The sequence below is a fragment of the Montipora foliosa genome, chromosome 7, assembly GCF_036669935.1.
Source record: "Montipora foliosa isolate CH-2021 chromosome 7, ASM3666993v2, whole genome shotgun sequence".
NCBI lineage: Eukaryota > Metazoa > Cnidaria > Anthozoa > Scleractinia > Acroporidae > Montipora > Montipora foliosa.
The window spans coordinates 20,557,361-20,567,360 of record NC_090875.1 but is presented as its reverse complement, the minus strand read 5'-3'; the positions used below and the strand labels follow the sequence as shown (position 1 = coordinate 20,567,360).

At 41.0% G+C, this 10,000-nt stretch overlaps 2 protein-coding genes across 2 annotated transcripts in view; one reads left to right on the top strand and one right to left on the bottom strand.

Annotated features, from left to right (window-relative positions):
- Window positions 1-6,127, top strand: part of LOC138011274 (RNA-splicing ligase RtcB homolog) — a 21,747-nt gene extending 15,620 nt beyond the window's left edge. Inside the window, exons 17-20 of the mRNA XM_068858230.1 lie at window positions 596-624; window positions 2,212-2,302; window positions 4,709-4,751; window positions 5,732-6,127. Coding sequence (XP_068714331.1) covers window positions 596-624; window positions 2,212-2,302; window positions 4,709-4,751; window positions 5,732-5,796 — 228 coding nt within the window. The 3' untranslated portion in view covers window positions 5,797-6,127. The remainder of the gene's footprint in view (window positions 1-595; window positions 625-2,211; window positions 2,303-4,708; window positions 4,752-5,731) is intronic.
- LOC138011275 (neuromedin-K receptor-like) lies at window positions 6,008-8,764 on the bottom strand. The gene has a single exon (XM_068858231.1). It carries the CDS (start codon window positions 8,612-8,614, stop codon window positions 7,706-7,708), a length of 909 nt encoding a protein of 302 aa, XP_068714332.1. The 5' UTR covers window positions 8,615-8,764; the 3' UTR covers window positions 6,008-7,705.
- Between the last annotated feature and the right edge of the window lie 1,236 nt (window positions 8,765-10,000).

Genomic DNA, 10,000 nt, shown 5'->3' with positions numbered 1-10,000 from the left:
CAAGACCTTAAAGTTAGTAACGGTGGACCATTAAATAGGAAAATTCCAGTTAAGATAAACAGGTGTCTTTTTGAAATCAAGGCTCAAAACTTTGGTCGCTTAGTGTTTAGTTAACATAGATTTGAAATCCAAAGAAAAATAAGAATTGATTTTTTGGTCACAGGGGCAGTTTAAGTTGTTAGCATTTGCTGCATATTATTAGAAATGCTGTAAGGTAGTAATATGGCGAGGGAGTGGATACTTTGTAACGCTAATTTGAATCGTCGTGCATCTAAATCACTAAGCATTTATTTACGAAATGCTAACAACCGGTAATTTCCTAATTCGCTCTGACGAAACAACACTCGGAACGTCATCTTTCGAATTTCTCTACTGTGGTCAATTTACCATATTTACTCAGTTGATAAACCCGTGGCTTCTCTGTGTTTCACGACCCACCGATGTAGCACCACAGTTACTTCAGAACTGAACTAAACCCCTTTATTTATTTAGCACTCAGTTGTAGCATATAATGAATTGTTCCCGTGGCATTCTTTTTCTCTTTATCAGGAGCAGGTAATGTAAGCGGTACCATTTTTTTTTCATAATTTTATAGGGCAGAGCTTTGTCCAGAGCCAAATCTCGGTGAGTAGCTCAAATTTTGAGCTGGAAAACGCATAATCACCTCTAAAAAACAAAAAATAAAATAATTTAAAAATTACATAAGTGACCACTCCCCATGGGGGATTTTCAGGGCCAATGAAACACAATCAACGACACGACAGAACACAACAACAAGAACTGTTAAGAATCCCAACTGGCCGGAGGCAAACCAGTTGGCTATTTACAAGTGCAGTTGAGAAGTTGAACCAAGGACTACCAGGAACAAATTCAACGAGTGGTCAGAGCAGGTTTTGAACCCGGAAACTTTGGATCTCAAGCCAAACGTCCTAACCACTGGGCTGCACTGGCCTCCTAAGAGAGAAACAGCTACTTCGAAGATCATGTCCATTGCTGTTTCTCGAATTTGATAGGATTTTGTTATCCAATGGAAGCCTTCCATAACCACTTGTCCGGGGCTCGAGTTCTGTTTAAATGTGGACTTACCTACGCCGTTGTATGCTCGCACGAGATACAACAATGAGCCCTATGCCCCAATGTATTTTAAGCTTCGCGCCATGCTGTGAAAGTTATTTTGGTCTCCTGCCTATGGTCGCACAGCCAATGGTCAATTACAAGTAATCAATCAGGTGTCTTCTCTAAAATAGAGCGGTTTTCAATTGAGTGTCGAATGTAACTAGCGAATTGCTTTGGTTTTGCATTTCTTCACTCAGTGATTGGTTCACAGTTCTCGCGCCACTTTTTCAACCAATCAGAAGTGAAACCAAAACCAATCGTGGCTCGCGCGTGCACATTTTCCCGCGCTTTGTGTCGGCTACGTGTAATTACTTCGAGTTTTGATTCGTTTACTGGATTGTCTTCTTTTTGATCGACCAAAGTAATTACTTTGGTTTTGGTTTTACGACACTCGATTGAAACTCGCTCTAACCGCGTATCATGACCACGGGTTAAATTTAGATTGAAAAAATATATCATTGGAAGACGCTTATGTATGGTGTGGACGTGTTCGTTCCCATCGTCCTCTAGTGGGCATAGTTAATACAAGTTCGCCATTGACGAGCTCCCAGATAAGCTTGATTACTTAGTGGGTAGGGCGGTCTACAGCGAAATCACACGGTCCCGTTCGAAACCGATTTTTCTTTTCTGGGCTTCTTAGCGACTCTTTTGAAAAATTGCTTACTACACGGTGACCGTCATCTAGAACATAGACTTAAAGGAAATCACATGACCGCGCGGGGATATCATGGTAGTCCTCACGAGAAGATAACATTCGTGTCCATGTACGGTCATGTAATGTTCTGTTTATTATATACCGTAGATAAGAAAATTCCTAGTCTTTTTATTATTAGAAGCACGGAAAATGTGATCACCTTGACTGAAGAAAGTCCCTGGTGGTCTCAATCTATTCCCCCCCCCCCCCCCCCCCACTGATTTTTTCAAGTGGAAGATTATTGGCTGGCATGTCCGTAACCATGACGACATCAATATTGTCACGTGTAATAGATAAACATGGTATCTTCACTTTGCGCAACGAAAATATAAAATGTTGGGAACAAGAAAAATCGCTGTATTTTATGGATGCCTGTGTAATCAATCTTTTTTGTTCGTCAGCCGACAGCTTGACTATCAAGATGTGCTAGAAAACCTCAAAGCGCAAGGAATATCCATCCGAGTAGCCTCACCCAAACTTGTCATGGAAGAGGTAATTCATTCTTTCCCTCTCTCCCCACCCTCAGAAACAAATCCGCCCACACCCTCACCACAGAGGAATATTTGCCCGTTAATAGGGGTAATAGTATTAAGTATGTGCCATCAAAGACATCAACTTAGATTTTGTACCTGTTGGAGGTCGCTCTAGACCGTCCACCACACGCGCCAAACGCGCAATACCTGAGCAGCTCAAGTAAGCTGATGGATCAAAATTGGCGACCGGAAAGAGAAATGTGACCTAAAACCACGAAAATCAAAAATAAACTTTGTTAGCGGTGAGCATCTGAGGTTGGATTTCTCCAAAGGTAGCTCTGTGACGTGCAAGATTTGCTTCCTCACATGCTTAAAGAAATCTTCCAACAGCGCTTGGATAAATAACTCAAGTTCAACTCGATGAATTTTCCTCATACCACTTATTAGGTAGGAGAATTTAATGGGTTTTCGAAAGTTGAATGAATGACTGAATTAATGACTGAAGCCCAGATTTGGTGGAGATAATGCGGGTTTACACAGAAAATATCTAATTTAATTTTCACCGTCGAATTTATTGCACGGGTCGAACGTCTTATTCTACGCACGAGTTGTCATAACGCACGAGTTATCTATTCGCACGCAGTTGGTTCATAACACAAGGGAAATGATTGCAAAAGTACTTCCAATGAGTAATTCCACTTCTATGGCATTGCTTCCGTTTCCTGCATCAGTGCTTTCGATTGTTTCAACAATAATGGAATTAAATGGGCTGATGTGCCAGTATGGCCATGCGCAGAGACGTGAAACTCTCCATATTTTCCAAAAACTAAGTTTTGGAAGGTCTTTTAGCAGCACTGCACTGTTACCATGGTAACAGTTGAGGTCTCGCAGACGCCCTTAACCCTTTAAGCCCCGAGGGGTTCCCCATTGACGAGTAAAATCGTCTGGCGTTAGACAGAGTAAAATCTATAAGTGCCATTTGGCACTATCGGGGCTGAAAGGGTTAAACGGGGACATAGTTTTTTCATGCTGTTAGCTTAACCCTTAAAGCCCCGAGGGGTTCCCCATTGACGAGTAAAATCGTCTGGCGTTAGACAGAGTAAAATCTATAAGTGCCATTTGGCACTATCGGGGCTGAAAGGGTTAAAATGTTGCCAGAAGGAGAAATAAAGTATACCAGATATAACAGTTATATCCAGATTTATTCCCTGAATAGCGCTATTCCTTCTTTCAGAAAAAGAATTTATTCCGGGGATAAAGGTATTCCTGGAATAAGGCACATTTATCCCTGGAGTTATTGCACCTTTCAAGAACCGGCCCCTGGATTTTTGAATATTTCTTTCAGGGCCTTGGAAAACTCCTGATAAATTCAATTTTGGCATCAACTCCTGGAACACTCCTTGAATTTATCTATTAAAATTAGTTTTTTAAATCATTTTTTTCCCGAAACATACAGTTTGTAAATAAAAAAAACTGAGGAGCTTAACTTTATTGATGATGAATTAGATATTAACAAATGCCCCGTCCTCACGTATCCGGAGATTTTTGTATCCGCAAATTTTTTATGCGGATACACCTAGCGTCCACACGTGTCCGCCGTATACGCTCGGTGTATCCGGAGATTTCTGTATACGCTCTCCAGAGTGGAAATTTTCGTATACGCTGTGTATCCGGATACGTGTGGACGCTCGTATCCGTATATTTTTGTATACGCTGACGTCAAAGTATCAGAACCAGTCTTTTTCCGCGCGAGATTTTCCAAAATGGCGGCGAGCAGAAACGTTGTGTGTTCAATGCTACTAGGACTACTTTCAAGCCTAATAGCGTGTCTCGAACTAAATGTTGCAATGTTAAATCTAAACTTTAACTCCTTGAGAAGACGTCTAAGCTCACACGTGTTGAAACCTCAAGTAAACAAACAAGAAAGCCGCAAATTTGGCGCCAAATTTATCGCAGGCTCAGGTTTCTTTATAATGCGCATGCTCTGTTGACTAATTCTTTGAGATGTCCGGATACGAATCGGATAAGTGTGGACGGTCGTATACGATTCGTAAACGCTACGTGTGGACGCAGATATTTTTGTATCCGCATAAAAAAATTTGCGGATATAAAAATCTCCGGATACGTGTAGACGGGGCAAAAGAAAACGAATGACAAAACTATGAAAAAGTTTCTCTATATAAACTTTGACTTAGTAACTTGTTCTAAAGGAAAATCGATTTAAAATTTCCAAGTTTGGGGTCCTAGAATTTTATGCTCACCAGGTAGTACGAACTTGCAGAGAGGATCGACAGTGAGCGTTGTAATCCTTTTTTCATCGGAAACCCACTGTTACTTGTTTAAAACCCTGTTAAAAAGTCTGCAATCCTTGCAGATTTTTTTTCTGAATCATTCCTCGATTATCTTTTTTTTTTTTTGTTCCCAGGCTCCTGAATCATACAAAAATGTAACCGATGTCGTCAACACTTGTGAGTACTTTTCAAAAAAATGAGTTAATGCCATTAATGAAGCCCTCCCAGTGGTTTTGGAGAACAAGGAAAGGTGCCTAATTTGAACTGGGGAACGGGGAAACAACAACACAATATCTTAGGGAACAAGGAAATATAAATCATTTTAGGGATCAAAAAGCTGCGAACAAGTTTTGAAGTAATTTCGGGGACAAGGGAACACAAGCACATTTTTAAAGGGAACAAGGACTTTCCCCGTCCCCCCCCCCCCCCCCCACTTCCCCCTGGGAGGACTGCATGAATAGTAATAATAATGTACACGAAAAAATGCTCATTTCTGATTGGCCAAAAAAGAAATCTATTGTCCATCTCAAAAAATCTCTTGTATTTAAAGAGGAGCGCAAGTTACAAAGTTTCTAAGTTTACTGTGAAATGACTTTTGAATGATAGTCTTGTAAAAGTTTGAATTTGGCAAATGTTCTAATCTTTTTCAACCAATCACAAATTTGTGAAAAATCCGGTCGTGCTTATTTACTCAAAATCATGTGATTTCCTATACTTATATATTTACCTATGGGTTAACAAGAAACTCAGTTTGTGAATGAAAACAATAGGCCACTTTGGAAAATACCATAATACTCTTTGTTTGTCCCACCAAATTTTGCATAAGCATTGTTTCCAGTTTCTCTTGGGACTTACAATGGTCCCAAGAGAAAACAAAAACAATGCTTATGTAAAATTTGGGGGGACAAACAAAGAGTATTATGGTATTTTCCAAAGTGGCCTATAGGATGCTCTCTCCGCTTAATTTCCAGCATCAAATACCGAAATTTCGATGTGATAGAGTACTAGAGATATTTAGTAAGGTTTCTGATGTGACGTCAGCAATGGAGTTCTGACGTGACATCACGTTGCGTGGCAACCAAGGAGTCGATAAATAGTTCGGATGCTGCGGGTGACTCGCTTTCAATTGAAAATGCTTGTCACTTTTTTTTTTTCAGGTCACGATGCAGGGATCAGCGAAAAGGCCATCAAGCTGAGACCAATCGCGGTTATTAAAGGATGACCTAAGGGTCGATGCCTTTAAAGTTTCTTTACGGTGCTCGTAACATTCTTCGGTCTGTCACGCAATCTTTTAAAAAGATCACGTGACGATTCGAGAGGTGGCTCCGCGTCAAAGAAAACTCGTTCCAAATCAGTCGACGTAGAAAAGATTCACCAGCGGCTGACACAAAGAGATTCCCACTTGAAGAACCAGCTCAAATGCAAACCAGGAATAGAAGCAGTTTTATTGGGCGAAAACGCTAAATTCCTATTGTCTGAGAACAGCTAGTTGTAAAACAACGGAGTAAATTGATCAGCATATTTAAATAAAATTACTTCATCTCTTTTGTACAACATCTAAAGTTATCTTTTCTCAACTGAAAGTCATTTGCATTTATCCTGTGTTGTCTCGAATTTCTTGCTTTCATTTATTCTACGTATGAACATTTCAATTGCATCATGGAAAAGTTTTATGGAGCAAAACGCCAATCTAGCTTGAGTTACTGTTCATGATATCAGGGACGTTAAGTAAGAAAGTTCTGGTTTAAGTAAGTAGCTATGGCAGTCGTTAACGAGAACGTCACAAACACAAAACGTTTCTTTGGCGTTCTGTCAACGAAAGCGTTTCAACATTTCACAATCATTCCATCTTTTCCATGTTGTACAACATGGGCGGAGTATCCTATAACTGGTTGATACGAACGGATTTTAAGTAAAAAGAGCTCGAATGAAAGATTCACAGCCGTATGCACACGTTGTCACAATTCTGACATCTGATCACGTGCTCAGTACGGGAGAAACATGTACAAAAATGCGTGTCGCACGTGCAGCGCAGTAAAATTTTATCATTTAGCCAATAATGGCTGTGTTTTCACCAGCGGTTTTTAAGGTCGCTTAGCAACTGAAAACCGGAAATCGTGTGAAAACAGTTCCTTTTTCAACTCGCTTAATGTCAAGCGAGACGGCAAAATTCAATGGCATTCTCATTAAATTTAAGCCACCAAACCAAGGTAGCTTAAGCGAGTTGGCAATTACTTTCGGCCAATGAGGAGTGGCTTGCGGTTGTTCAAATGGGAAATAGTACAGGCGTGCCATTATTATTATTATTATTGTATTGGCACGTGCTCCCTCCTCATTTAACCTAACCCGTGAAAACACGTACCATTTTAAAGTCGCTTAACGAAGTCTGCAAACAAACCAATTTAAGGAAGGTTAAGCGAGAAAACGGCTGTCGTGAAAACCCAGCCATCCTTACTGTTTTAGGGCGTTGTCGTTGTTGGTGGCGACATAAGTACCCAACGATAAACTTTTTATCCACGCCGTTCATACACAGTTTAATCCTGGAAAGTTGATACACACGCGCACACACACCATGCCAAACGACTTGGAATGGCAAAAATGATTATTTTAAGAAGAGGCTCTCGTTATCTTCATCGCTATCTACTTAATCTCGCTGGTGTTTACAGGTCATCGAAGCCGACAGTAAGAACTGGAAACATTTTAAAGTGACGTTTTCGTCGCCGGCCGTCGCCGTAGTAGATCTTAAATTCCCTCATATTTTTAGGCGACGTTTTCGTGACCGTCACCCTTGATTAAGGTCCCTTTTAAGGTTTTGACGACAACGCGAGCGTACAAATGTGAACCTTCCATCCTCTATTTTTACTCTGAAACCGCTCGTACTAATTGATTTTTAGAATACTTCGCCCACATTGTACGACTTGAAGGAGATGGAAAAATCTCCAAAGACTTACTATATTGCAAAGTTATATTTTGAGGTGACGTCTTCGGCGTCCCAAGCGTTGCGTGGCAGCTATGCACGTGACAGGTTGCGTGACTGCGTTGCAAGTTACTACTGCGAAGGAGACGTTGTAACTGTCATAAGCGTTCTCCTTTCTTACTTTCTTAAAATTATGGCAAGTATCCAGTATAGTTTATAAAGAGCTTGTAACTTGACAAAAATTTGTTAATGTCACCGCCTTAGATGAAGCCCGTTTTGTGGATGTCTCCCGGAAGTTAAAGTGGCTTGTCGTACACATGCGCGAAAACGGAAGAGTGACCATTTTACCAAACTCCGCGCGAAACCGCTTCTTGAAGTAGATCAACATCCAGGGGTTGACCGCGCTATTGGCGCGTCCACACCAGAAACTCACCAACATGAAGTAGGGGAAAAAGGGAAACTTTTTAAACGCCCATACACGGTCTACGACAAGCATCACGTGACAGATATGTGCTGGAAGCCAACATAGTGCGAACGCAATTACAATAGCAATAGACGTCTTGATCATTTGCCGTTTTGTTTTGTTCATACGTAGGCGCGCTTTGTCATGGCTTACAGACGCACCCGGAATTTTGTGTGAACGCAGTTTTTGGCAAATACATCCGTAAAGAAAGCTCATGATAGCTAAAGGGAATACATAGATTATGGCTACAACATAGAGATAAACACCTCTCATGGCTGAGTTCTTATCGCCAAACTGCGAAAATTCTTGTTGAATTTGAAATAATTGTCCCGTTGGATTGCGAACTTTAATAATGAGTAGCCAAGGGGACATGGCGCACATCGAAAAAAGCCAGATACTCGGTACGAGGATTTTTTGGTTCCGAAACCGCGGAAATTGTCGAAGGGAAAGTACGATGCTGAAAAAGGAGTCGAACGCGATAGTAGTCAAGGAATAGACGGACGCCATGACCGCAACGAAGAATGTAAAAACTACAAACTTGGCAAGAAATTCGCTGAAGGCTCCACCAAACCATCTGTTGTCCATGAGAATGGCCTGCAATTGGCGAGGCATGACAAAGCAAGTTACTAGCAAATCAGCCACCGCGAGGTTCACGTACATAAAACTTGTTAAGCGTCTTGTTTCGATTTTTCTGTAGAGTATGTAGATCACAAAAATGTTCCCAGCCAATGCTATAGTTATGCTAAAAGAATACAGGACAATTGCTGCTGTTTTGACTGGCGTCCCTTGGTTGTTGTCGGTGTCTGAAAGAGTAACTAAAAACAAAAGCCGGAAATAAAGAAGTGCTATATGTCAAATTATATTAGATTAAATGTCCCCGCCTGGAAATTTAGTTAAATTAGCCAATCCCAATGATCCTAGATAAACAACCGAACGCAGAGAAAGTGCGTGCAACCGGCCCAAAGGGCGGGAAAGTCACCATTGGTTTTGCATTTTTTGGCGTGAGATTTTGAAAGCAATCGCAAGTCGCTGCAACAACGTCTATTCTTAGGCGGCTCTTTTGGCTTGTGAAATCAAACTAGAAAAAGTGATTGCAATCTGGACTCAAAGCAAATGCAGGCTAAGCAGGCGCCTTGCAAGGAAAACTCTCTCGACCGATTCACACATGGCTCGTCAATCGCACTGCTGCTAAACGCTGCCTTTAAAGCAGCTCTGCGTTCTATAAAAAGAATTTAAGTAAACCAACTGCAATCAAGGATCGAAGAAAACGCGGCCGTGCGCAGGTGACTCAAACCGCTGGAAAAGTCACAAATCGTTTGTTTCCGATGAGGGGCGCGAGCCAAGCACGAGGATTTTTGGCCAACTACTTGGCGTTATGAAGAGACAAATGATTGGGACACTCATCTGAAAAACAATGATGTGCAAGTCTTGATAGTCACTTTATCCTCAGTGGAGACTCAGACAGCAAGGGGCCAAACAAATCACGGGAAAATCAGGACGGGCGAAAGGTTACCCGTGATTTCTTTGTCCTGTCCCGTCTCGTCCGGACGAGGTCTATTGAAGAGGGTGACCAACTTACCATTTGCTTCTGAAGACATACATACATACATACATACGTTTATTGTAACTCCCAATTTGGGCTTTTCGGTTACAATGTTACATGGTTAGAAGTTAATATTACTGGAAACAGATGCAAAGAACAAAATGTTAGTAAGCAAAAAGAATTTTGAAAATTAGCCATAAAGACCAGTGGGCAAATCAAGTAACAAAACGGCAAAAAGGGTTGCAGGACTGAATATTACGTGACACCTACTTCCTATAATCAAACACTCTCAACCCCAATTTGTTTATCTGAATTTTGGTGAAAGAAAAGCTTTATGACAATAAAAATGATACCTTTTTTTTCCATAATCCGGCGTGGTTGCACTTTGCCCGAGGCCAAGAAAGCGAATTGTTTAAATTTCAACTCTGATTTAATTTGATGCAATGCAGACTTGTAATCCACGCTTAAGATATTATATTGCATCAGTAAAGACACTTTACTGG